Source organism: Podarcis erhardii (assembly GCF_964252035.2).
Source record: "Podarcis erhardii genome assembly, chromosome: 10".
NCBI lineage: Eukaryota > Metazoa > Chordata > Lepidosauria > Squamata > Lacertidae > Podarcis > Podarcis erhardii.
In genome coordinates this window covers 24,964,647-24,992,329 of record NC_138500.1, presented here as the reverse complement: position 1 = coordinate 24,992,329, position 27,683 = coordinate 24,964,647, and the positions used below count along the sequence as shown (strand labels likewise).

Here is a 27,683-nt window from a genome sequence, read left to right as displayed (position 1 = left end):
GAGCTGCCCCGCCATTATGAAAATACTCGCTGCCTCTCTGTGTCTTCTTTCTACGCTATGCTAAGCACTATCTATGACGGCAGGACTCCGTCATATGATGATGGGATTATAGGGCTGGAGTGGTCAAAACACCATGGATTAGCCAAACACTCACCGTATTGCTGTCATCATTGCCACATATCACACTGAGATCAGAACCTTGAAGAGTCTTCAGTGAAGTAGAGCTAGGGAGGTCACAGGCTAAAATCTGTGGAAGAGATCAGGAAAAACAAGAGAAAAAGGAAGAGACTGCACTGGTGCTGTTTTGTTTTTAAAAAAATTATAAATCATCTAGAAATGTTGCACTGAAATGTTGTACACTCCTACCTTAGCACTTCCAATAATGTGGAATTTCAAATACTGAAGCAGTTTCTCCTTGTTTGACATTTTAAACAATGAATCCTGCTGGTCCTTTGGCAGAGCCCTGATTACTTTGTCAGAGGGCCAAAACAAGGTGACTGGTTGATGAAGAGGATCGTTAATGAGACCCATCAGTCCTGAACTCTGAAATAAAGTAAAAGGAAAAAGACACAGTTTTTTGTTTTTTATACTTTAAATGATATTTCACTGTGGATGTAAAGAGGGCTCCAGGCAGGTTCTGTTGCCTACTCTGAAGCTCAGAGACAAGAAATGCCCCAAAATTATACAGAAGACTTTTTGGCTCTCTTCCTGTTGAGCCTCAATCCCATTTCTTGGAATGGCTTAGAAGAAACTGGAATTCAACAGGGCAGAAAGTGATAAAATATAGTCAAAATAGGAAAACCACCACAAGGAGTGGAAGAAAAACCATCCTGGAAATAAGCAAAACCCACAAGGAATAAGAAAAACTGAGTATGTATTATTGTCCCATGCCCCTCGATGCAAATTGAATAATCATAGGAAGCTAGCAGGGTGGGTCCTGGAGCACTCTTTACATCCGCAGTGAAATACCATTCATGGTAAGTATAGCTGTTCCATCACCTGTAAGATGCAAGAGGTCTCCAAGTAGGTGGGATTTCCTCTGACAAAACCCTGCATCCAAAGGCCTTACAAAATGGGTTACAAAATCAAATACTCTTACCTCTAGCAAATTGTAGAACATGATGTACCCATTTTTTGCTGCAATCACTTTGAGGTTTTCCTAGGAAGAAAAATTATTTGCCAATCTTATTTGCTCATTTAGTAAATGTAACAGCAGGGTGTTTTCAAAAAGCAGTAACATACTGTTTATTATTTTTACATACAACATATGAAAATGGTTGCTGCTTTCTGCAACATCTCGTAACAGAAGTTTCTGCATAATAGAAGCCTATTTAATCCTTGTAACTATGGTAAGTGTGACCACTAAGGTGCTAAAACCCAACTACTGCTGCTAATGAATCACTAGGTATTTTCAGTGCCAGCATAGCATCAGTGTGACACTGGGGGGGGGGATGAAGTCAACTAAGTCCTACTCAGAGTAAACCCATTGAAATAAATGAACCTAAGTTAGTAATATAATATATATATAGGCTCTACTCTGAGTAGGACTAGCACTGAATACCTGCCGATGGTCTTTGCAGCCATTTCATTTCACAAGTGCTTTGCTAGTTCCAATTAACTGTAGTCTAATTCACAAATTAAAACCAAACTAGGCATGACACGAAACTTGTCAAGTGCTGTGGTTGTTTTTAAAAACTGCTGTGCCCCCATTTTTGTCTGGGAAATAGTGAGAGAGGAAGGGTTAACAATGCCTCACCACAGTTCTGATGAAAATTGTTTCTCCCTCACCTATGGTGGCTATTAACCATCGAAAACACAACCCTGGGACCCAAGTGGCACACTTAGCACTATGATCCAGTTTGGTCCAAAGAGAAGAGAAGCACTGGGCTAAGTCCCACGTTGCTCTGTAGGGCAGCCTTCAACCTGGAACCCTCCAGGTGTTTTGGACTGTTGAGAATTCCATTCCTCCCATGCTGCAGGTGTGTGTGGGATTGTTACATGTCACATGTCTGTTTACATTCCAGCACTGATTATTGGAGTCTTGTGAGCGGAAAGGGAAATACGCTGTTTCTGCTCTGTATAGCTTTTGTTTTTGTTGTTTTCTCGGAGGAGAAGAGGCACACCATGGACTACACCCAGTCAGCTGATGGGAGTTCTGGTGCAAAACATTTGGAGGGCCCCAGGTTTTCCAAGACTGCTCTATAGTGATAGCAGCTAGAAGAGTTACAGGCTCTCACTTCTGCTTTTCAGCCCTTTAAAAAGTCTTCTTCCACATGTTTATGAAACATAAGAAAAGCAAGAGACAGTGACATCTAGTGGTTAGAGAGCTGGACTAGGACTTGGGAGACCAGGGTTCAAATCCTCACTCAGCTATCAAGCTCACGGAGTAAGCCACAGCCTCTCAGCCTGACCAACCTCACAGGGTTCTGAGGATAAAAATGGGGAGGAGAACCAAATGTGCTTTCCTTGGAGGAAAGGTGGGATAGAAATGTAGCAAATAATTAAATCAATAAAATCATGTCAGAAGCACAGGTTAGCAAAATGTAGTTACTGTTGAAATTATTGATGCAAATGATCTAATTGAATTACTTCACAAAACAATGCAGTCTTTTTTTTGAAACAATTATGATTTATCTATGTTTTAGTAAGAACAAACAACTATGGCAATTAATTATGGCAGACATATCACCTAAATGACACACTGTAATCTTTATTTCAACTAGTTAAGCAACTAATCATCTGATAGCAAAGTAGTAAAATGTGACTGAACAACTTTTAATTAGTTGAAAACACCAGCATAAATTTTACACACCCTTTGAGTTTTTGGTTGTCCAGGAGGGAACTCTTGAATCCTCTGTGGAAACAAGGCCTTGTCTATGAGATGTATTACCCCATTTGTGCAGATTAAATCACTGGTTAAAATCTTAGCATCTCCATTCAAAAAAACTGAATTCTGAAAACAAACACAAAAAACAAGGTATGGATTCTACTAGTGCGTGGTCTCACATTTGTTTTAAAATAGAATAAATGTACCAGGAAATTAGGCAATGTGATAAAAATCCAGGGACTTAAATGCATTTCAGCAGTAGCTGGAACTGTGTGCAGCTTCCCTCTCTGTGGAGCCATCAAACCTCAGGTGGAAGTTTCTCAATGAAGTACCTTCAAACCCAGAATGACTCTGCCCACCCAGACTGGCCATAGCTCAGTGGGGGAGCAAACTACATTACATGTAGAAGGCGCCATCTCCAATATCTGGCATTTCCAGGTGGGAATCTGGGAGATACTCCCTGCTTAAAACCCTGGAGAGTAACTGTCAACGCAGACAATACGCAGACCAGTGATCTGACTCAGTATAATGCAGACTCCTGTGTTCCTATGAGAGGCTATTGAATCCTCATGGCCATAGAGATTTAAAATTACAAAACATGCAGTAAAGTGTGGAAATATAGGCTGCTATACCTTTAAAACATTCCCTTCTAAGTCCTTTCCAAAGTTTCCCACTTCCACTTAGCATAGAAAGAGACCTCATGTTTGGTAAATTAAAAATCATTTATTTACAAACTCTTCAAAGGTCAGATTCATGTGTTTTTCCATATAGCAACAACAAAACATAGCCAGTTAAACTTGAGTTATAAATTGATAAGAGTTTCTAAATTATTTGTATAGAAACAGAGATGGCTTGCTAAAGCCACACATTCTGAGCTGGGAACAACCAGACCAGATGTCTTTCCTGGTAGGGTTACATGGTGGAAGAGAGAAAGAACAAAGAGTTTGGTATCCCTTCCTCCTAATGTAAGGGGGTGTGACCTAGCTAAGCCTGGCAGGACAGCTTACTCTATGGTCTTAACCCCTTCATGCATTAATTAGAGTTAAGCATGTTGGTTATATGAGGCTTATTTATCCCACACCAAGTGGGTTGGTAGAGGAGGAATGGGCTTTCTTTCTTCCATAGCTGGCATGGAAGCTAAGTGTAATGGGATTTGCCCGCCAGTTCACCTACTCACCTGCAAAGCATTCATTGTCACCTGTGGTGACCCAGTGAGTTGTTAATGCAATGCTGCAGAAGAGCTCATCTGGTGGGTTGCAACCATCGACCCATTAGATTAGCATTCATTTGAGCCTCATTGCTAATGCTAATCCATCCCAACACCTTAAGAAGACTGCACCTCTGTTTTCTAAGGAGGTAACATTACACATATGCTGCCCAAGGCTTAGTTACCTGTGAGAATGTGATCTTGAGCTGATCTCCATGGAGAGTGGTGACAGTTTTATCAGATGTCATATCACTAGAGAGCAGCGCTGTACAGCCTACTATATGATAGCGAAGAATCTGGGGCATCCAACCTTTAAGACTCCAGTCCTGAACCTTAGATAAGAGTCAGAAAACATAATTGGTAAGGCAGGGGAGCAAATGGTTCTGCTGCAAATGCACCCAAAATACTGCTGTTGATTTTGCTGCCTCATTACCATGAGGTGGGAGTCTGGGATCTGAGGCACATAAATGGTGCAGCCTACTCTGGTACATGTTTACTTGGAAGCAAGTCAACTGTGTTCAATGAGGTTTACTCCACAGTGTATCAAGGGCTGGAAATATTAAGAGACTGTTATGAGTTGAGGGTGGGGAGGGCTGTATGCTGATACCCTTCAAATTCATGGATCCAGCATGGATCCAATTCCTGGAATAGCCAGACTGGTTTCCCGGTGAGGTTATGGCCCTAAATATGGGTTAAGGTAACAAAGGAAGTGGTTCTGCACCAGGGAGAAAATGGCTGGGGGCCCCGCCTTCCTCAACTTGCTGGTAGTTAGACAAAGGCCAGAGTGGAAAATGGAGTCATGTGAGCTAGAAGCAAGGCAGCAGGCTAGGAAGGCAGAGAGCCATGCCTGATTTCTGCTGGAATCAAAGACTATGGTTATTATTATTATTATAAATTTTTATTTGTACCCTGCCCTCCCCGGCTGGAGCTAGGCTCAGGGTGGCTAACATCATAAAACTAACACAGTATACAAAGAATGTAAGAACATAAAAACAGGCAATCAATTAATTAAAATACCGTATTTTTCGCCCTATAGGACGCACTTTCCCCCTCCAAAAATGAAGGGGAAATCTGTGTGCGTCCTATGGGGCGAATACAGGCTTTCGCTAAAGCTTGGAGAGCGAGAGGGGTCGGTGCGCAAGCCTGGGGAGCCCGGGGTAGTTCCCGCAGGGCTCCCTAGGCTGTGGATAGCAGCCTGCCGCCCGGTGCGCGAATCACCCTGAATCAGAGCGCCCCGCGCACCTGGCAGACATCCACAGTGTGGGGAGCCCTGCGGGAGTTCCCGCAGCGCTCCTCGCACTGTGGATAGCAGCCTGCCGCCCGGTGCGCAGAGCGCCCTGAAGCAGAGCGCCCCTCGCGCCGGGCAGACATCCGCAGCGTGGGGAGCCCTGCGGGAACTCCTGCAGGGCTCCCCGTGCTGCGGATAGCAGCATGCCGCCCAGCGTGCGGGGCGCCCTGAAGCAGAGCGCCCCTCGCGCCGTACAGACATCCGCAGCATGGGGAGCCCTGCAGGAGTTCCTGCAGAGCTCCCTACGCTGCGGATAGCAGCCTGCCGCCCGGCGCGCAGAGCACCCTGAAGCAGAGCGCCCTGCGTGCCGGGCAGACATCGGATAGCCCCACAAGCTCGGGGGACAGCGGGGAGGTGCAGCGCCGCCATCCCGCTGTCCCCCGACCTGTTTTTTTTTTTTGGGGGGGGAAATAAAGGAAAAATATTTTCCTTTATTTCCCCCCAAAAAAACTAGGTGCGTCCTATGGGACGGAGCATCCTATGGGACGAAAAATATGGTACATCTTGAAATTAGTTCAGAGCAAATTAAAATCCGGACAGATGGTAGTCCATGGGTAAAATTGAGAGTGGTTAATATTCTTCAGGGCCAACTGTTACCACTGGTCTTATAAAGGACCTGTGAGCAGGCTAGGAGGCCTCTTTAATGCTTGTTCTTATACAGAAAGAGAAAAATTAGACTGAACTCTGACCAAAGGCCTGGAGGAACAGTTCTGTCTTGCAGGCCCTGCGAAAAGATATTGGAGAAGCAAGACCCTTTTGGGGCGTTAATGCTGTGAACCTGTCCATTGTAGGCTCAGGTTGTATATTTGTGTAAGTAAAGTATGTATCATAAAGACGGCAGTGTATCTGCTGTACTGCATTCCAAAGGTAACACAAACCCCTGGGTAAGTGCCTGGAACCGCTGGAATCTGGCACTGCTCTGCGTTTGGGTTGGTGTGACAATGCTTTCCTACAGCACTACCTTGGGAGGGAGGAATCGCCTCACTGTAGGGATCTAATCCAGGGTAATGGACCTGCTGCCTTGTTAGGAGTGTCTGTTTGCTTCCACTGATGCTCTGTTGTATATTTCCAAATAAAGACAAGCCGCCGAGATAACATAAGGCTCTAGGGCTCTGTTATCTAAATGAAATTAAGCTCAGCAGCCCTGTCCCTAGAACTTCTTGCCACCATGCATGTAAGTTACTAGACTAAATAAATGTTTACTGGTGGCTGGCAGAGGTGGGATTCCTGCATTCCTATGCTTGGCATAGAGAAAGAATGGAACACTTTATCCCTCCATCTCCACCCATCTTACCCATGCCAGATGCTCCCCAGCATATAGTTCATTGTTGGCTATGTTTACCAGGCTAGTGCTTAAGTATAAGGCCGATTTGCATTATTAAGATTGATTTGCTTACTTTTGGTGTGGTTAGATATGCTTGGTTGGTTGGTGCAAAAACAGTGAATGGACCGGTTCCGGCAATGTCATTGATGTTAGAGTCCTACAAGAAAGAAAGGCAAAATGTTAAACATTTCACAGGAGCCAGAATCTAGTACGAAAAGAGTACTACAGTTGATTCAGGACTTTGGTCGGGTGGCGGGATTTAAATTAAACAAACAGAAAACCAAGGTGTTGGAAAAAAACTTGACAGATACAGAGTCAGAACGGTTTCAGAGAGAGACAGAATTAAATGTGGTTAAAAAAGTAAAGTACCTAGGGGTAAATATAACAGCAAAAAATCTGAGTCTATTTAAGGATAACTATGAAAAATGTTGGTCAGAAATTAAGAGAGACTTAGATAGTTGGACAAAATTGAAACTTTCTTTGTTAGGCCGAATTGCTGCTATTAAGATGAATGTATTGCCAAAAATGTTGTTTTTGTTTCAAACACTACAGATTGTGGACAAGACGGAGTGCTTCCGGAAGTGGCAGAGAGATATTTCTAAGTTTGTCTGGCAGGGCAAAAAGCCCAGAATTAAGTTTAAGATATTAACTGATGCGAAAGAAAGAGGGGGCTTTGCCCTGCCAGACTTAAAGTTGTACTACGAGGCCGCAGCTTTCTGCTGGCTAAAAGATTGGCTACTTCTTGAAGACACTGATGTACTGGATTTGGAAGGTTTTAATAATGCTTTTGGTTGGCATGCATACTTATGGTACGACAAAGTTAAGATCAATAAGGCCTTTAAGAACCATATTGTCAGAAAAGCAGTATTTAATGTCTGGACAAAATATAAAGACTTATTGGAAAACAAAACTCCAAGGTGGCTATCACCTCTGGAAGCTAAGGCCCGAAAAAGACCCAATATGGAGGCCAAATGGCCAAAATATTGGGAAATATTAGAAAAAGATGGAGACAATTGGAAATTGCAGAGTTTGGAGAAAATGAAGGATAAAGTGCAAGACTGGTTACACTACGCTCAGATTAAAGAAGTCTTTAAAAACGACAAAAAGTTAGGGTTCCAGGTGGAGAAATCAAAATTGGAAACAGAATTGTTAGAACCTAAGACTAAGGTAATTTCAAGAATGTATAACTTGCTGTTAAAATGGAACACACAAGATGAAATGGTTAAATCGGCTATAACATCATGTTTGAGGATTGGGAAAGGTTGTGGACCACTGGGTTGAACTTCACTGCATGTAATGCTTTGAAGGAAAATGTAATGAAAATGATATATAGATGGTACATGACCCCAGTTAAACTTGCCAAAATATACCATTTGTCTGATAACAAATGTTGGAAATGTAAAGGAAACGAAGGAACATTCTTTCACCTCTGGTGGACCTGCCCTAGAGTGAAGGCCTTCTGGGAAATGATATATAATGAGTTGAAAAAGGTATTTAAGTATACTTTCCCCAAGAAACCAGAGGCCTTCCTCCTGGGTATTGTCGGCCAGAGGGTGATAAAGAAGGACAGAACTTTTTTCCTGTACGCAACAACGGCAGCAAGGATATTCATCGCTAAGCATTGGAAAACCCAAGATCTACCCACACTGGAAGAATGGCAATGCAACTGATAGACTATATGGAACTGGCTGAGATGACCGGCAGAATCCGAGACCTGGGAGAGGAGAGGGTTGAAGAAGATTGGAAGAAATTTAAGATGTATTTGCAAAAATACTGTAATTTGGTTGAATGTTAAGAAGGATGCTAGATCATAAATAATTGAGCACCACTAAACTAGACGGAATTGGGATGACAAGTGAGAAATATAAACCTTCTGGAGAACTATTAGATTATATTTAAATGAACGGGGCATAAGAACGTAAACAAGATGATAAATTGCTAGTAAAAAATTACAATGATGTAAGTGGGAGCGGGAGACGCGAGGGAGTCCAAAGAAGTTATGAAACTATGTTACGATACATGTTATATTGTTTATTATTTTTACACTTGTATTTAAAAATTTCAATAATTTTTTTTTTTTTTTAAATGTTAAACATTTCAGGCTAAAAATGTATATTAGGGTAAAGTGTTATAAAATGCACATATAGGTGCAAATAACATTAAAAAAATAGCTTGCAAAACACATGTATTAGGAAAAGTGCATACAAAAATGTTCATCAGGAAAAATGTGCGCTAAAGTGCTGATTAATTTACACGAGGACATTTTAAAAAAATAATCACAAACCAATGCAGAAATGTGGCGAGCTGAACTTAAGTCTGGAAAAACAAGTAACTGACAGCTCATCCACAATATGGCTGATCATGTTTATCACGTGTGCTTTGCTTATAAATAACAACTTTGACAAAGCTTTCAAAATGTGTGAGTGAAAATGATCACTGATAGAGATCAGGACCTGGGAGGGCACATCTATCTTACCGTTAGATATCCCTTAAACCGAGTAGTGTTGTAATCTGCTGCAAGTTCCTATAAAAATAAATAAATAAATAAATAAATTGATTGATTGATTGATTACAGAAGGCAGCAATGACAAAATAGAAACGATGTAGGCCGGGTATGGGGAACCTTTGGCCCTTCAGATGTTGATGAACTACAACTCTCATCAGCCCCAGCAAGAATGCCCAATGGCCAGGGATAATGAAAGCTGTAGCACAACATTCCACAATAAAAAAAGCAGTTTTACCGGAAATATACTGCCTCTGCAAGTAAATCCATCTCCTACGTAAGTGGGTTGACAGGTACAGGTCCTTTCTGAGTATTCAGTATCATTGCAGATGGCATTTTGCGAACAGCCACCATTATCCTGTTAGGAAGAGAACCCGACATTAAACAAAATCTCTTCTGTGAAGATACATCTCAGTTCTAGTTTAAGAAAAAGAATAAATCTATGGATAAAGTGAATAACTTTTACACCTTGCTCATTTCAATGGGACGTGGCCCTTCCATAGTCAACACTGCCCACTCAGTGGCACAGAAATTCATAATCATAAGGATTTAAGAAGCAGCAAACTTCATATTGAGAACACAACTGAAACGGAAACTGAAAAGCAGAGCAAAGGGAAAGCCAGGAGATGGAGTCCAACAAACCACTCTTATATGCAACTCTTCCATGGTCTACATACTACAATTCTTTGCATGGAGGCTGTTGTCATGCCACAAATTAAAAATACCATTTCCTTCCCTTTGCCCTGCAAATCCTAGGTGGGGCAGAGCACTGCTTTAGATGGGGCAATGCCCCAACTGTCTATCTAGATCATTGATATGAGTTATTGGGAAAACCTAACTTTTAAATTGGAAAATATACTAAGCCTCAGAGGGATCAGCTGTGTTACAGAGCCTGATTGCATGCTGAATGACAGTAATACAGGATTAGCTGTAATAAATAAATAAATGTTAAAATCCAATTTTAAAGAGCTTTACAGTTACTGAAGAAAGCAATAAGCTGGCAATAAGAAGCCCATATGCAAGGAAAGGAAGGAACACTTTTCTTGTCTTTCACTTGGAATTCAAATGTCAATGCTCTCAATCCTCAGATCAGGCAAAAAAGGGTCAATCAGCCTTTGATTATGTCTGCACCACAACTGCTCTGTAAGAGCTCCGTAAAAATGGTGAAATGCCCTGCTACCTAAAGCAGTCTGCCTGCTACCTAAAGCAGTCTGCCTGCACCTTCTGTCATTGCCCCTTTCCCCTTTTTCTGTTGCTCCCTCCTCCATGAAGGGACGCGGGTGGCGTTGTGGGTAAAACCTCAGCGCTTAGGACTTGCCAATCACATGGTCAGTGGTTCGAATCCCCGCGGCGGGGTGCACTCCTGTTGCTCGGTTCCAGCGCCTGCCAACCTAGCAGTTCGAAAGCACCCCCGGGTGCAAGTAGATAAATAGGGACCGCTTACTAGCGGGAAGGTAAACGGCGTTTCCGTGTGCTGCTCTGGCTCACCAGAGCAGCTTCGTCACGCTGGCCACGTGACCCGGAAGTGTCTGCGGACAGCGCTGGCTCCCAGCCTCTAGAGTGAGATGAGCGCACAACCCTAGAGTCTGGCAAGACTGGCCCGCATGGGCAGGGGTACCTTTACCTTTACCTTTACCTCCTCCATGAACTGCCACTCACTCAGTCCCCAGCAGGGATACTTTCTCAGAGTGAGGCACTGTGGGAGAGATGGACCCAGAGATTTTGCTGCGATGGTAACTAAGCATCCTGAAGCAAGTCTGGAATGTGAATCCTGTGGACTGACTTTTAAAAGGAAGCACGGAGTCTCAAGCCTTCCTTGAAAGTTTTTCTCCCTCGTCCTCTCTTGCATGGGCTGCAGCAACCCAGTGGTGGAAGAAATACACTAGGCTGATCCTGGTGAGTTCACTCCTGCCTCAGGTTTAAGTTCAGACCAAACAAAGCAGGCTGGTTGCACTTTCATGTGTAGCTGAAATACAAGGAAATGGCAGCCACAAGCAGGGCCAGTAGATGCCAGTTTCTCATCTATCTGCAGGAGATGTTAAAAAGTTCTTGTTTGGGATTCCTGCCTTGAATGGACCTTTGTCTGCTTGGTAAGAGACACACCTCAAAGCACATTGTCAATGAGAAACCAGGCTGATATGAAATCTACTCACAAATGAACAGAGATTGATGTAGGTGCATGATTTGCCATTGCCAGAATATCCTTTTAAACAATTACACGCTGCCTGCCAGAAGAAAGGGCGGGGAGAGAGAAACAATGTCAAGTTCTGCAAGGAGAATATATTTGGCTCTGGAAAATAAATAAGGCACAGAATAATATATCCCTTTCTGGGCTCACATCTCTTTTCTAACATTCCTTTTTTCATAGGCAAAGCACATAGCCTAAGGTACGTTTTCTCATTTCTGCCACTGCATTTCATCAGTTGGAAGAGCCCAATATGATAAGCTATTTGAGCCTTAATATTTTTTAAAAGAAAAGGGGGGAAATGTTGCAATTAGAGTATAACAAGTTAGGTCTTTGTCGTTCCAATTTATCTTACATAGCTCAGTGGAATAAAAATAGCCAGAGACCTTGTTACCTAGGCAACTTACTTTTATTTAGTCCATAAAGTTATTTGCAAGAATCCTCAAAATATTAGTGTTTTTTTTAAAAAAAAACACACCACAAAACCTAATATTTTGGACTTCATAATTCTGTGCTCAAAGTACGGCACACACATTGGTTGGGTCTAGATACATCAAAAAGACGTTTCAGGAAAAAGCGTTGTAAACTTTATTACGGGACTCCACAGCGCCATCTAGTGTTATAACACATATAAAAAGATCCCACGAATGGAAGCAAATGGAAGCTGCTCCCCCGGCCACGCCACAATTTAAACAGGCGTAGCCATGCCCCCAGTCAAACCCGAATAGCTGGCCGGGGGTGTGACGTGACCAGGAATCCTGCTGATGTGAGCGGCGTTCCTCCGCCCACTCCCGCGTCGCTGCAAGGACCTGGATTCCCGCCCACAAAGCAGCCCCTCTCAAAAGGGGGAGCTGACATATAAAAAGCTTTTTCTTTACTAATGTAGCCGAGTCCATTATTTCAGTAATCCTTGCAAGGGAGGACCGCATTACAGTATTATTATGCCCATATTACAGATAATGGAGGGAGGTTCAGACTTACTTAAGGGCACTGAGTTAATTTGTTGCAGAGCCAAGGTGTGAACTGACATCTACTCCACTAAAATGTTGCAGTTAAAACAGGATACAGTGGTACCTCGGGTTAAGAACTTAATTTGTTCCGGAGGTCCGTTCTTAACCTGAAACTGTTCTTAACCTGAGGTACCACTTTAGCCAATGGGGCCTCCTGCTCCCACTGCACCACCACCAAATGATTTCTGTTCTCATCCTGAAGCAAAGTTCTTAACCCAAGGTACTATTTCTGGGTTAGCGGAGTCTGTAACCTGAAGCGTCTGTAACCCGAGGTACCACTCTATGGGAAAGGACTCCCACTTCCTCCCATTCCCACACCACAGTCAGCAACAGAACAAGAACTTTTGGTGTAAAAAGATCTCAAGTTTCAATCCCTGGCATTTTTAGTTAAAAATAATCTCAGGCAGCACATGGTGGGAAATACTGGTTGGAATCTTTTTCAGCCAGAGGACCACATTCTGGGACCATGTGCCCGTGGGAGTGCTGAGAGGGAGCCAAAAGGTGATGAACAGCAGCAATCTTACCATTGTTCAGTAGGCTGCATTACAGTCACAACCAAAAATCTGAGGTTTCTACACACTTCAAGGACATCTTCTAGTCAGGCAAAAGCACTGTAAGGGGTGTAACCTGAGGAGAAGGGTGTGTGGCCTGAGGAGAGTCTCAGGGCTGGCCAGAGGGGCCGGAGAGCCACATTTGATCTCTGGGCCTGTGGTTCCTCACCCTGCCCAAGAGGCCAAAGATCCACTGTACATGGCTAAATGGATCAATCACCTGTCTCAGTTTAAGGCACATTCATAGGATCATATGTTGCCAGTCTATAACCTATGATTCATGGGAGGTGAGCCTGAACCCATCCATTGGTAGAAGAAGCAGGTGAGGGAAACTTCCTTCTTGCTTCCCTGCCACAATGATCTCCCACTGCCAGTTGCCCTAGGGCTGCAGAGCTGAAAGGAAGTGTTCTCTGGCCTTCAACACTGGCCAGGGGACTCTGGAGGGCCACAGTCAGATAGTACCTTTTGCCTTCCAGGAAGAACATACTGGCATGGGTAGAGATCAGCTTGGCCCCATCCCCTCAGCCAACTGTCCCAGTACCTGCTTTATTCTTTCTTCATCATTCCCTTTTCTTTTGTATCACATGTATTAGGTTGCGAGCCTGTGGGCAGGAATTGGCTTATCTTCTAATACATGCACTTAGTGCCCAGGAAATTTTAGGTGAATTGTAAGTGCTAGTAATCAATCTATGTAACAGCAACAGTAGCAGCAGCATCAACAAATTAATGCCTGCAATGTGCATCAAAATGAGATAGGAGCATTGTTTACCTGATTGGGTCCAGTGTGAGTGCACTCTGCATTTTTATCACATCCACCATTATTCTCCACACAGGGATTGATTTCTTTATGTGACAAACACAACAGAGGAAAAATGTGAGTACTGTTCTGATTCAGAGAGGCACTGCTAAATGAAAGTTACTAGTTTCCAATAATTCTTGCTTGCTGTTGCCCACTAGGATCCCCCTTGGTTTGGCTACAAGGGTAAAATAAGATTATGGTATTTGTAGCAGTTTGTGATGGCAATGCTATACTCCTTTCCTTGAGGGAGCTAAAGGACTTGCAGTCACATCAAAAGTCTACAAGTTTTGTCAAATGTGTAAAGATTTTCTTATGCATGGAGATTTTATTTTTATTTTTACCTGGGGCCACTTTGAATCAAACCACCCTACATGAAATGGTTCTGTCCTCTCTGAACATGTGAAACCATGTCTGCATGATTCACTCTCTGGACTTGTGAAACCATGTCTGCGTGATTATAAAAAAAAATATTCCCAAGAGGTAAGGTTGTGACTTGTGACTCAGTTCAGAAAATCAGCAGTTGCCCTAATCTCCAAGCAGCTAACTGTCTTAAAAAACAAAAACATTTATGGTTTACATGAGAATGTATCAATACATATATTATGTAGTCATGCTGCCTATTTATTAGTCTCTTAAGATCTTAAACCATAAAACAAGCACTTACCAAAGCAGACGATCCCATCTCCAGTGTAACCTGCATTGCAAAGACACACTCTGTTTCCTGGAGTGGTGCGTCTGCATTCTGCTTTGAGAGAACAACCTCCATTGCTGGTTTCACATGCATTGATAGCTGTGAAAGAACAAAGAATATAAAGTATGGCTGCAATCCTCAAGCTGCTTTCAAATAGCATGCAGTAGCACACATAGGTTTGCCAGAAAAATACAATCATACAGTGGGGGCAGAGTGTTGATGTATGCTGTGTGTGACACCAAATGGCAGGTTTGCAGTTTGGTCGAAATGCTGAGAAAGAGAGAAGCACCATTGGGGAACGTTCTCTGTGGGAACATTAGCTGCCTTGCTGTTTGCCTCTATCGACGTCCTACTATTTGTTGAAACAAAATTAAAAAATTCCTTCCAGTAGCACCTTAAAGACCAACTAAGTTAGTTCTTGGTATGAGCTTCCGTGTGCATGCACACTTCTTCAGATACATATCTGAAGAAGTGTGCATGCACACGAAAGCTCATACCAAGAACTAACTTAGTTGGTCTTTAAGGTGCTACTGGAAGGAATTTTTTTATTTTGTTTTGACTATGGCAGACCAACACGGCTACCTATCTGTAACTACTACTATTTGTTGGCGAGTGTGCAGAGTCCCCATTCAACACGCCAGTGGAGTGTGTCCATGGAACCAAAAAGCACCACAGTTTTAGGTAGGGTCAGTCCCTTTACTGACAGTACAATGCAGTTCCCACAGCTTTTAGGTTATGTACAGTTGTAGTATACAGTCCTTCCAGCAGCATACAGGCTTCTTGCAGTGTTCCAGCACAGGCTAGGCTCTGGGCAAGAGCAAACTTGCTTCCAACACAAGTGGATTTCTATTTTAGATTGTGCTGAGTTACTCTCATATGCTTAACTAGTTTCAGGTGCAAGACAAATTAGCCAGCACACCCAACTTAACCCTTTCTGTCTTTTTTCCTTTGCATGCATAGACTGTTATATATCAACACTATTTGCATATTTGCAAATAAAGAATATACTTTTTTAAAAAACATTGTAACCTTCAGTGCTCTCCCCTCTGAAGGGAGTATCATGAGTCATGCAATGCTGCTTCAGAAACTCCTCATCCCTCAAGGGAGTGGGGAGCAGACACCACACATGACCACTTGTGAGCGGAACAGTCCTATTCATTGAAACAAATGGTGCTTCTGGTATTTTCCCAGCCTCCTGCCCCACCAGTTTCTTGTGAATGGGAGGCACAGTGAATATGGTATGTCAAATGGAAAAGGACAAAGTCCACTTGCCTGTACAATATGTCCCGTTCCCTTTAAACCCTGCTGCACACTTGCAGTATGGTCTGCCATAGGAATTGAGAAGGCAGCTAAGATGGAAAAAGGAAAGTAAAACCACTTATTTTGCAGCATCACCACTGCTTATTTCATACAATACTTTTTTCCAAAAGGTTGACAGACCCATGAAAGCAGATCTAAAATCTCTAAGGCAATCTTTAGAAAGCTGTATTTTCTAAAAACATAGCATGTGGGGCAAAAAACCAATCCTAACTTCAAACACATTGTAGAATGTTTTACACAGTTTTTGGTACAATATTCTCCAACGCATACCAAGCATATCATTTTATTTATTTTACTTTGTATAAAAGCATTTATATACTGCTTAATATTTCAAAAATCTGTAAGTGGTGAGTTAAATTATAAGCAGGACAGTAGCTTGAAATTTTATGTAATCTAACCTCTCAGAGAACTTTAAACTAGGACAATCAATTTCTAGTTGAGTTTTTTAAAGTGTCAGGTTTGTCAAATTAAAGTGCCTGAAACTTATATGTTGCAGGGCAATTATGACAATTTCTATGCCAATTGTTGCTAGTCCATATGCATTAACAGCTTAAATTTGGATACTGTTCCTGTGGATGAATACTGCAAAACTCCCATGCTGGTTGGTGCCTATTTTTGCCAAGCCACCACCCTCTGTTTCAATGTTCATGCTATAGTTGCTGGAGAAAGGTGTCTGAATGCAGCCTAAATATTATTAGATAAATTGCTGTCATACATACTTGGCACTGGTGTGGCAGGTACTGTTGCATTTATCACCTTTGATTTCTGCAGGAGGAAAATGACTTTGTTAGTCAACAGTATACAATCCCAATTTACCCTGCTCATCAAAGAGTTGATCTATGCTTGCAGAATGGCTGATGCACAGACCACAGCAATGGCCTGATGCACAGATCAGTTCAGAACACATGTCATGCTCTTTCTCAGAACTGCACTGAGTTTTTAAGGACAGTGTATATTTCATTAAAAAAAAACCAAAACAAAAATTATCTACTCAACCAGAAGACTAAAGCACTGAGAGGGCTGAAGGTCTAAACTTGCAGACAGTGTCTTGGAAGGAATTTTGATGAACTGCAGACAATGGGACCAGAAAGAGTGAAGGCCTAATTTCAGGGTCACATTCAGCTGGTCTGAAAGAAAAGTGAACCTGTGCAGCTTCAGTGATGGTGCCTTCACTGCCTTGAGCTCTGAGTTTTAAATCTGCAGCCTCAAATGGTAGCTCAGAGTGATGGAGAGCAATCACACTTACCTTCATCGCATTTCACACCTCTCCAGCCAACATCACATTCGCAAGAGCCATCGCCTTTAATATCATCGTTGCATTTCCCATGGATGCAAGGACACTCTAAGTGCAGAGAGATGATGTTGTAAGGACTGCCCCAGCAGTAACAACAAGTGGACTATGAAGGGAGGTCTGCCTTAACGTATTATTCCAACTTCCTTTCTTGGCTTAACATACTCAAATGGGCTTATTTGACTTAAAGCATGGCTCATATATTATATTTTGCAGATGCAAGAGTCTTTCCCATAAAGCAGAAAACACTACTGTACCAATATAGCACCTCAAGTGTACCACATTAAGATTTGTGTGATCAAGGGCTGCCCCTTTTCTTCAAAGCCACAGTAAGCTTTGAAGAACCACAGAGGTTTGCATTATGGCCAGTTACACAGGCTCATTTTTTGCATTTCACTGGACTCTGATGCAAAGTGACCTGATCTGAAGTCCCCAGGCTAACATGCAGCTTGGAATGTAATGATCACTCAGATTTTATACTACTTTTGAATTTTGTGACATGGTTCTTGGAACAACAACAAAACAGACCTCAATGTGTCTATTCCAAGTCAAGGAGAGCTAAGCAACATAACTAGTTGTCTCAGTGGTCTGAAACCTGAAGTACCTTGATCACAGCCAGTGCCATATTTGCCCTCGATACATTTTTCACAGGCTACTCCCTCGAATCCTGCTTCACACTCACAAGTACCATTGCCATTGAGGCCATCTAAGCAAATCCCATTTCCAAAGCAAGTGTTTCCAGCCAGTCCTGGACAAGGCTCGCACTGAGGGCCATAGAAGCCCGCACAACACTCCCTGGTCTGAAAAAGGAACAAACAAGGTAAGGCAAATGCAATTGCGTATAAGAGAATAAAAGAGAAGAGGTGCCATAAAAGGACTATGAATTAAGGCAGGAACTCTTGAGCTGCCTTATTTATTGTGTGCTACAGTCTAAGATCAGTCACAGAGGCCCTCCTCACAGACCCACAAGTGGGTAATACGAGACAGGTTGGAATACGAGACAGGGCCTTTTCAGTGGTGGCCCCTAGCCTATGGAGCTCCCTTCCCAAAGAGATAAGTTTAGTTCATTTTCTATTTTCTTTTAGGCACGACATAACAACTCTCCCCCCTTTGGTTAGGCAGCCAAACAACCTGAATTCTTATTGTTAATCTGATGGTGCAGGCTAGCTTTGATTATGATACATATTTGTTTGTTTTTTGCAGCTCTGGTGACTTTCAGATTTGTAAGATGTCTAATTTGTATGTGGTTTTAATTAGTGGATTGGTGATGTTGTTGCTTTATGACACAAGCAGCCAATATGATGCCCTGCAGATATTGTTGGATATTATTTTTTCAACAACCCTTGGAGGGTTTCACAGTGGCTACCCTATGGCACTTTGTCTTTGGTTTTTGTTTTTCATACCAAGCTTCTTTGAAAGGACCATGTTGCTAAGAAATCACTTTAATAAAACAATTTCTCCCTACAGATACGACAGTCAGTTCTCAATGTTCTGTTTCTCTCCCACACCTCAACCCCCTTACATTCTATCAGTGTCATGATAGTATGACAGATATGCTTTGGATGGTAAAGAATACCCACAATTGTGCTTTTACTGCATTTTGGCTGGCATCCGTAGCGAAGGGACAATCTTTCGGAATGGAAATACAAGCAGCTCACTTTCTTGTAATTCTGTACAAAAGAAGTGGACAGTTTTACACTTAAAACATTGCATCAAACTCAGCTAATGAATATCCCCTGAAATATTTTTCAATGGAAAACGCTAATTGAACATGCCCAAATCCTATTCAAAATTAACCGTCAATTAGCACAAATGGGCAAAATAACCTGACTCACAATAAGGCACTGACAAATGAATTATTCTCTTGAACTGAATAAATATACAAAGTTTAGAAACTTCGGAGAAAATCCACCTCCCCCTGTAAATTCAGAGGTCACAATGAAGTTTGTTTATTATGTCCTATGGATTCTGCAGCCGCAGGAGGGGGTGGGTTGTCTTCTATGGGTTATACCCTATACTGGGCATACTCAGGAGTAGACCCTCCCCCCACACACGCACAGCAGGGGTAGGGAATCTGTACCCTCTATATGCTGCCAGATTCCTGTTAGTCCTAGCATGAACGAATCAACAAGGCCACAAGTGTTGTAGGCAGTAACAGTTCATGAGGTGGGGGCACTCAGCTGACGTCCTGTCACTGATTGTGGCTTACAGTGAGGGAGAGGGGTGAGGTGGCAGCAAGGTCAAGTGCCAGATTGGCTTTGCCACGGCATTTGCGCTGTGCTAATCTCACCACCACTCATCTCTCTTTAGGGAAGCCGTAGTGGCAACAGTGATGGGAGGTCAGGCAAGTGCCGTCATCCACTGCTGATTGTAATCCACCAACATCTGGAGGACCTTAAGTTCCTTACTACTTATTTATAGCAATTTAATTCTAAAATATTTACCAGTGGTGTAGTTCCAATAGGACAGCTAGGTACGGCCAAGCACGACAAACACTTTCCCTTGAAAACAAAGCAAACATATATTTTCAGAGTAAGGGACCATGATATATACAGTACTTGTGCAGGCCTTTGCACATGTCAGAAATGCCTTAAGTGTGTAGAGGTTTGGCACCATCTATTTTTATCCAAATGAACCCTTGGGTGCACACTGACAATTTCCCCCCAATTTCATTAGTGCCTCCCACAATTGTTCCCTACAGTTACATGTTGCATGTTTTAACAATGGTAGCCTGACACCATTTAATTTATTCATCTCTAACCATTGACCATTTGTGCAAAAACCAGAAGAGGGAAAATGAAGGATATTGAGAGACCGAATGTGCCATTTCAATCCTTGATTGGCCATAAAACTCACCTGGTGCACTGCCTATAAACCTAATATTCCTCACAGGGCTGTTCTGAGGATAAACTAGGGAGGCAGGAGTAATATAAGCTGCCCTGAGCACCTTGCAAAAAAGGGTGGAATAAAAATGTCACAGCAAATATATTTAAACAAAGAGCTGCAAGCTTGGGAGTTTATTCGCAATGAAATTGACTCATTGATTGATTCACTTGCAAGTAGTTTGAAATGGCAAACTAGAGACCCTACTTGCAAGTAACTATACTAGCTTGACTTTTGACTTGCAAGCTTGAAGGGGGCAAACGTGTTTTGTATGCCATCTTGCGTTTATGTTGAAAGCAGCCTCTATGTTCAAACCCTGCTGCAACAGCCACAACTACTAGTAAAAGCAAGTATCTATGTTTGCTTTCCTTGCTTGCATCTCCTACATCCAGTAGAAATAGGGGGAAAGTAGGGAAGATCTTTGGACACACCCTGGGATGGATTGATCAATGGCCTGATTTAGCAAAAGCCAGCTTCACATAGTACCATAGATACTTCTACTTGTCAGATCACTAAAGCTGTATAAAATCAGATCAAAGATTGTAGGGTTAAATTAGTCAATGTATGTTAATGGACCGTATTGCCCTATATTGCATTCTACCAAACTGCAAAGTGAAGACTTATTTTCCTGGAGGACTCCCTAAATAAAGATATGTTCTATATATTAATTATTTTTCTTTAAAGAAATGAAAACACATCTAATGTATATAAACGTTTATAACGTACACAAACACACATAATATATACACAGAAAGGCACTTACAGGTACTATCACAGTATGGTTGCTATCACATCTGTTCTTCTGGATTTCCATTACCCTTTCCAGTCCATGAATTATTCCTTTATCGGTTGCAACATTTGGGTAACTTAAGGGCGCCTCATTTATGTAGAGCTGCACACAATAGGTTATCAGTTTAGTACACACCAGGTGGACCTACTTAAAGGATCATTTGTTGCATTAACTTTTACACAGCAAATATTATCTTGCTATTCCAGTAAGTGTAATAAAAGGCACTGCAGAGGAAAGAATTGAATTTGAAGCATGCAGTTGAAAAAGGTCTCACATTGCACATTAAGGGCTGCAGCTCAGTGAGAGCATGCAGAAGGCCCCAGGACCAGTCTGCAACATCTCCAAATAGGGCTGGAAGAGACCCTTGTCTGAAATCTGGAGAGCTGTTGCCAGTCACTGTGGAAAATACTGAGCTAGGTGGACCAATTGTCTAACTCGTATAAGGCAGCTTCCTATGAATCCAATTCATCTTATTTCCCAAAGACCTTCCAACTCTGTTATCTATAAACATATGACTCTAGTTGTGTGCATATCACTGTACATCAATCTGCACTGGCTGGCTGTGGGTGTGCAACTGTTTGGACTATCCATACTACTCAGCAGCAGGTGCCAGATTGGGGTGCCACTGGTCTCCTGACCTCCAGTTGGTTACGTCGCTGCTGCTGCTGCTCACTGGGAATTACAGTGAGGGGCCACTTACCTCCTGGAAAGTGGCAGCGATGTGACGGATTAAAGGACAGGTGAGTGACAGCAGCTGAACACACCTGCTGCTATTGATTTCACTCTTACCATTGCTCCTTTCCCATTATTTCTTTCTCAAAACTAAGCAATGCAATCCTATACCTGCCTACTCAGAAGTAACCCCAACTGCGTTCCCCAGTAAGTTTATATAGAATTGCAGCCTAAATGGCCAATTCTGATTTGTACAACTGAATAAAGCAAAGGAAAATTGTAAGTAGCTTGAATAAACATAATAAAGCGTTCTTTTCAATTTAAGAAGGCATTTATCTACCAGAGTTTCCCAAACTTGGGTCTCCTCTAACCAGCAGGACCAGTAGTTGGGCATGATGGGAACTGTAGCCCCCAAACAGCTGGAGACCCAAGTTTGGGAAATGCAGCTTCATAATTGCAACAACAGGGACCTTAAAACAGTTGCTAGTCAATGCCAGAAGTTAATGTTGATTCATTTGCTCTTAATCCCAATTTCTGAACTTTAACTCAAGTTCTTAGCTCAGCACTTAATGCATATGAGTAATGTTTACATATGGTGAATGGCCTCATTAGCTAGGGATGTAAATACAGTCCCATTATACCAATGAGTAAGCCTCACTAATGTAAACTTATGATCCAGAGCATTGAAAGCAATGAAGCTTTCCCTACATTCAGTTACCCAGATGTAAATCTTTTTCCGGATGAGGTATTCAGATAAGCAGGCAGTTCCAAAAGCCAACATAATTATCAACAAGGTTTATACAAAGTACCTGGCCATCATGAATGATGAATCCCACTCTAAAGGACAATCCAAGCATGGTTTCCTTGAACATCCCATTATGCATATCATTCTTCAGCAGCTTCTCCTCTAAAATAACATGGTATCGGATCTGGTTTTCATCCTGCAGATTAAATTGATAATTTATGTTACATACTTGAGCAAGGTGTGGACTTCCAAGCTTTCTGTGACAAAAACAGATGCCAGCAGCAACCAGTAGACAAAGGATTTTATTATCAATTAGCTGTAGGCTGGAGCCAGACAATATATGTTTTAGAGAGTGGCTGCCGGGACATATAACACTGGTCCTAAAGGATCTTCTCTGGCTCCCAGTATGTTTACGAGCACAATTCAAAGTGTTGGTGCTGACCTTTAAAGCCCTAAACGGCCCCGTTCTGTATACCTGAAGAAGCATCTCCACCACCATCGTTCAGCCTGGACACTGAGGTCCTCCTCCGAGAGTTTTCTGCTGGTTCCCTCACTGAGGGAAGCAAAGTTACAGGGAACCAGGCAGAGGGCCTTTTCGGTGGTGGCACTCTCCCTTTGGAATGCCCTCCCTTTAGATGTCAAGGAAATAAACAACTATCTGACTTTTAGAAGACATCTGAAGTCAGCCCTGTATTGGAAGGTTATTAATGCTTGATGTTTTAAGATATGTCGTAAGCTGCCCAGAGTAGCTGGGGAAACCCAGCCAGATGAGCGGGGTATAAATAAAAAAATACTTTTATTATTTAAATTATTAAAAGTGGCATGAAACAGGTTATCATTTCACATGGTATGAACGTGTATCCCATCACTGTATAGTAAATTAAATTTGTAGGGCTTCATTCTGCTTTTTAAACCTAAAAACCCCATTTGACCATCTGCACTAGGGGAATGAGTGTGCACACAATTGATGATGATAATAATAATAATAATAATAATAATAATAATAATAATAATAATAATAATGGCATACGGCAGGCTCTGCTCACAGCCCCTGCTATGCAGAGCTAAAAGTGTAGAAGAATCAGCAAAGGTTCACATAGAACAGACATCCCCAAACTCAGCCCGTAAATGTTTTGGGACTACAATTCCCATCATCCCTGACCACTTGTCCTGTTAGCTAGGGATGATGGGAGTTGTAGTCCCAAAAATATCGGGAGGGCCGAGTTTGGGGATGCCTGACATAGAAGAATGTTGTATATCACACCATAGCACTTCCTGTAAGTGAGCAGCCTTTTTGCATTTTTAGTTTTTTCTTAAAGCACCAACCACGCAGCAAGAGAAACGGTTGCAAATATGCCCTGATAAAAAGTTTGGAAACCAATACATACCAGGGAGGTTAACTGTTTGTTCTTGAGGTAGGTTTCAATGGCACTGTTGCTTGGGGCAAAAATGGTATAAGTGGTAGCAGCTTCTATTTCACTTGCCAGATTATATTGCTGTTGTAAAGAGAGAAATGCGTTGTTTTTTAAAAAATGGACTGTTACCTATTATCTGCAGGGCAGTTCAAATAAAAGCATGGATACATGCAATAATGCATGGCACTTCTCAAAAAGGCATGAAGACTTACAATAACGTAACCCCTGAAAATGGAGTAATCTGGCATCTGTTCTAAGCGGGCAAGCAGTTTGGGCAATGTGCCACTGACTCCCCGAAGGGGTGTCAGAACCTGCAAACAAAAACACAAGGCCAATTTTAAACAGCAGGCACAGTAGCACAAAGCATTTAAAACAATATCAACAATATAAAAAGAAAATAATTTTAAGAAACTGTATTTTTTCCCCGTTTTACGTGATGTTAAGTGGCCAATCTAGAGGGAGGGAGGGAGGGAGGGAGAAAAACACCAACTCAATATTTTAAACATTTAGTATTTTTTTTAACCTCAGTTTCCTAACTATTAATAATAAGGAAGCAAATACCTTATCAATTACATGTATAATCCCATTTGTTGCTGCAATATCACCTGCTACGATGTTGGCTCCATCAACAGAAAAATTCTGGAAAGCAAGGGGGGGGGGTTAAACCATTTATGTAAATAAAGCTACCAGGATTCAAATCACAGCTGGCTTAGGACCTGTGATCTATCAGGCCCAAAAGCCAAATGCAGCCTTCCAGGTCTCTCTGTGTGGCTCTTGGAAGACTCCCCTGATTTACGCCCCACCCCCCACCCCCAGAGCCTTTGCCAAGCATTTTCCAAAACAATATGACAGCTGAAACACATTTGAAATTCACATGTCTCCAATTTTTGTGATGTAGTTCTCCAATCAGTGTTTACAAACATTCACATATTAGGGGAAAGTGTGCATTCAGATGAATACACATAGTGAAAATACCGTGCAGGAATGCATTGTACTAGGAGAAATTGCCTGCAAAAACGTGTGACTAGTCAGAATTACATACAAAAAATGTGTTTATTGGGGAAAAAATCACATTGAAATTCTTCAATGAAGATTCTTTTTTCTTTTTTTAAAAAAAGCAGATTGCTGCAGAAATGTAGAGAACTGAAATTCAGATTGGAAAAATGAGAAACAGGGAACAGGAACTGACAGCCCCTTCCATACCTACTACTAGATAAAAATTACACTCATAGTGTCTGAGGCCCATACTAGCGAGTTCTTACTCCTTTGCTCAAAACAGGGGCATATTCAAACACAAGATGATAACTGATTAGCACATTTCTCTTGGCACACATAAGAACAGCCTGTGAGTGAGAGTACAGGTGAACTTACTCCACTTTCTTTGGACAAAGCCAGGAAGTTTCCAAGCAGAGATGTTGCCAGCCCATTGGATGACGACAAGGTTTGGAGGTCAGAAACTGTGTATGCTCCCCGTAATACATGGTGCCTAACAGAAATGCAAGTTAGGTTCAAATGACGTGAAAGTTATGGCTGCTCAGATTTTCTTACAACAGAAACCCAATTCTCTTTCAAACACCATTTGAGCCAGCAGCAGTTAATATGTTAATAGGTTAGGAGGTGCTTCCCTTTCCTACACAGCTGCTGGCAATTTGTTTCCTGGAACTATTTGGGAGGCACCAATTGCATAGTTCCTAATCTTCCTCCATGCCACCTGAGTGATGGAGAATCTGCTGGTCCTCCACATGCCATTGGGAGTTCAGTAACTCTATTGGCTACATTGGCTGGGGCTGATGGGAAATGGAGTCCAACTGCGTCAGCAGGGCCCCATCCCTGGTATAAACAATGCAGGTGAGTGGCTTCCTTGCCATTGCTGTCAATATACAGATTGCTTTTCAGTCAGGTGGCTAACATGTAAAACTGAACAATACTCCTTCAACTTTCATAGTTGTGAAGAAGATAGCTGTTGTGTTTATTTCACCATTGGAAACCAGAATCACTTCTCTGATTGTGGAGTAGATGGAGCAGCTATTGCATAACCAGTGGGATATATGGCAGTTGCATTGTCATTATGCATGTAGAAGGAGTTGTGTCCTGGATTCAAATCAAGACACCAGTGAAAACTCATTGGATGAAGGAGGCCCCTGCCCCAGCCACAAAAAATCACAGGATGTAGGACAAGTATCAGGGGCTGGAAGACTGGTACAGGAGGGGTTGTGGGTATTTTGGTTAGTTTTCTTAAGTGAGTTAATTTTTTTAGCACTAGCTCTTAATGTGTAAACCTCGGCTCTGATCATGCCCCTTGGTACAGAAGGCTATCACAGTAATTAAGAAGACAATTCCGGTAAAGGATAAAGTACTTTATAAAAGCACTTAAATGGAATGTCAAGGGTGAAAAAATGTTTGACATACTTTATTAGAGTTTGGATGGTTTTTTTTGACATCCAGAAATTTCTCTCCTCTTGGTCCATGTTTTGAATTGCTTGCTGAGAAGGCACAAGGAGGGTTATATTTGCTGCATCTGCCAGTAATGTCTTCACTGCAGCTGCCTAAATCACAAGACAGAACACATTGCCATTAATTTGTTAATATTTTAAGCTCTTCTATAGACCATCATCAGTTTTTGGCTGTTGCCAACAGTGGAAGGACTTCATCTTCTGAAAAGGAGTCTAGTTATCAGGTTCAGAAAAGGGCAAGCAAAATCATCTGTGGGGATAGAGTAAATTCCCTTTGAGGAATGTTATTTTTGTTGTATTAATTTTGAAAAAGGTAAGAAGGGACGTGATCGAGGTGTATAAAATTATGCATGGTGTGTGGAGAAAGCAGAAATACATTTTTCTCCCTCTCTTATGATACTAGAACTCATAGACATCCAGTTAAGCTGAATGTTGGAAGAATCAAAAGGACGGGCAAAAGGAAGAGCTCCTTCACTCCCACAAAAAGTAGTGATGGCCACCAACTTGGATGGCTTCTAAAGAGGATTAAAGAAGATTCATGGAAAATAAGGCTATTAGTTGCTACTAGGCTAGCCATTGTGGCAATGATCTACCTCCACTGTCTGAGGCAGTAGGCCTCTGAAAGCCAGCAGCTAGGAACCACAAGCAGGGAGAGGGCTGTTGTGCTCAGGTCCTGATTCCAGGCTTCCCATAGGCATCTGCTTGGACACCCTGAGAACAGGATGCTGAACTAGATGGGCTTTTGGCCTGTTCCATAAGGCTCTTCCTTTGTTCATGAGCAAACAAACACCATTGCAACCCAGAGGCTGGGTGACGGGGTCTTTGAAATGTGCATAACTGCTGTCCCATCAGTGGGACAGGACTGAGGAAAGCTCTGCTGATGCAGATGTACTACGCGTAATGGGAGGACAACATTTGTATCTCTAAGATGCAAAGTGTCCTTGTTTCCCTGACATGCCCCTACAGCTGGCATAGTTAACTTCCCTCCCACTGGTGTTAAAGGTAAAGGGACCCCTGACCATTAGGTCCAGTTGTGACTGACTCTGGGGTTGCGGCACTCATCTCGCTTTATTGGCTGAGGGAGCCGGCGTACAGCTTCCGGGTCATGTGACCAGCATGACTAAGCCGCTTCTGGCAAACCAGAGCAGTGCTGTTTACCTTCCCGCCGGAGTGGTACCTATTTATCTACTTGCACTTTGACGTGCTTTCAAACTGCTAGGTTGGCAGGAGCAGGGACTGAGCAATGGGAGCTCACCCCGTCGCAGGGATTTGAACCACTGACCTTCTGATCGGCGCGTCCTAGGCTCTGTGGTTTAACCCACAGCACCACCCGCGTCCCCCCAGTGGTGTTAATAGGGGCCAAATGGGGAAATTAATGTTTGTCCGGGGGAGGGGGGGTGAAGCGACCCCCTCCTGTCCTGACCATAGCTGACAATGGGAAATTCCCTTATTCCAAATAGGATTCCTCGCAAGAAAAGGGAAACGTTGACAGCTATGGTCCTGGCTGCATCTCATGCCAGTAGGGTATAGGAAGTGGCAGCAGCTGCGCCACAGATTCTCTCCCCGCCCACCCCCTCCACAGGAATTGCTCTGGTCACGTCTTTCGATATATTTTTAGAAGAGGTACTCACACCAACCCACTCATTAAATCCAGCTGCTTCCGACAGAGAAGACAATTCCTGAGCGGAGAGAGAAAGAAAGATAAATGACATGTACAGATGGCCCACAG

The 27,683-nt window shown here is 42.5% G+C and overlaps 1 protein-coding gene across 1 annotated transcript in view; it reads right to left on the bottom strand.

Annotated features, from left to right (window-relative positions):
- The window catches only part of STAB2 (stabilin 2), a 92,013-nt gene that overhangs the window by 22,386 nt on the left and 41,944 nt on the right, over positions 1 to 27,683 (bottom strand). Inside the window, exons 28-52 of the mRNA XM_081878777.1 lie at positions 27,586 to 27,633; positions 25,911 to 26,047; positions 24,873 to 24,987; positions 24,063 to 24,140; positions 23,714 to 23,812; positions 23,475 to 23,582; positions 22,151 to 22,282; positions 20,643 to 20,771; positions 19,441 to 19,497; positions 18,577 to 18,666; positions 17,601 to 17,796; positions 16,952 to 17,047; positions 16,425 to 16,470; positions 15,658 to 15,734; positions 14,359 to 14,484; positions 13,665 to 13,738; positions 11,303 to 11,374; positions 9,388 to 9,507; positions 9,123 to 9,170; positions 6,720 to 6,803; positions 4,220 to 4,366; positions 2,813 to 2,953; positions 1,100 to 1,159; positions 367 to 543; positions 155 to 247 (exon numbers count right to left, since the gene is read on the bottom strand). Coding sequence (XP_081734903.1) covers positions 155 to 247; positions 367 to 543; positions 1,100 to 1,159; positions 2,813 to 2,953; positions 4,220 to 4,366; positions 6,720 to 6,803; positions 9,123 to 9,170; positions 9,388 to 9,507; positions 11,303 to 11,374; positions 13,665 to 13,738; positions 14,359 to 14,484; positions 15,658 to 15,734; positions 16,425 to 16,470; positions 16,952 to 17,047; positions 17,601 to 17,796; positions 18,577 to 18,666; positions 19,441 to 19,497; positions 20,643 to 20,771; positions 22,151 to 22,282; positions 23,475 to 23,582; positions 23,714 to 23,812; positions 24,063 to 24,140; positions 24,873 to 24,987; positions 25,911 to 26,047; positions 27,586 to 27,633 — 2,550 coding nt within the window. The remainder of the gene's footprint in view (positions 1 to 154; positions 248 to 366; positions 544 to 1,099; positions 1,160 to 2,812; positions 2,954 to 4,219; positions 4,367 to 6,719; positions 6,804 to 9,122; positions 9,171 to 9,387; positions 9,508 to 11,302; positions 11,375 to 13,664; positions 13,739 to 14,358; positions 14,485 to 15,657; positions 15,735 to 16,424; positions 16,471 to 16,951; positions 17,048 to 17,600; positions 17,797 to 18,576; positions 18,667 to 19,440; positions 19,498 to 20,642; positions 20,772 to 22,150; positions 22,283 to 23,474; positions 23,583 to 23,713; positions 23,813 to 24,062; positions 24,141 to 24,872; positions 24,988 to 25,910; positions 26,048 to 27,585; positions 27,634 to 27,683) is intronic.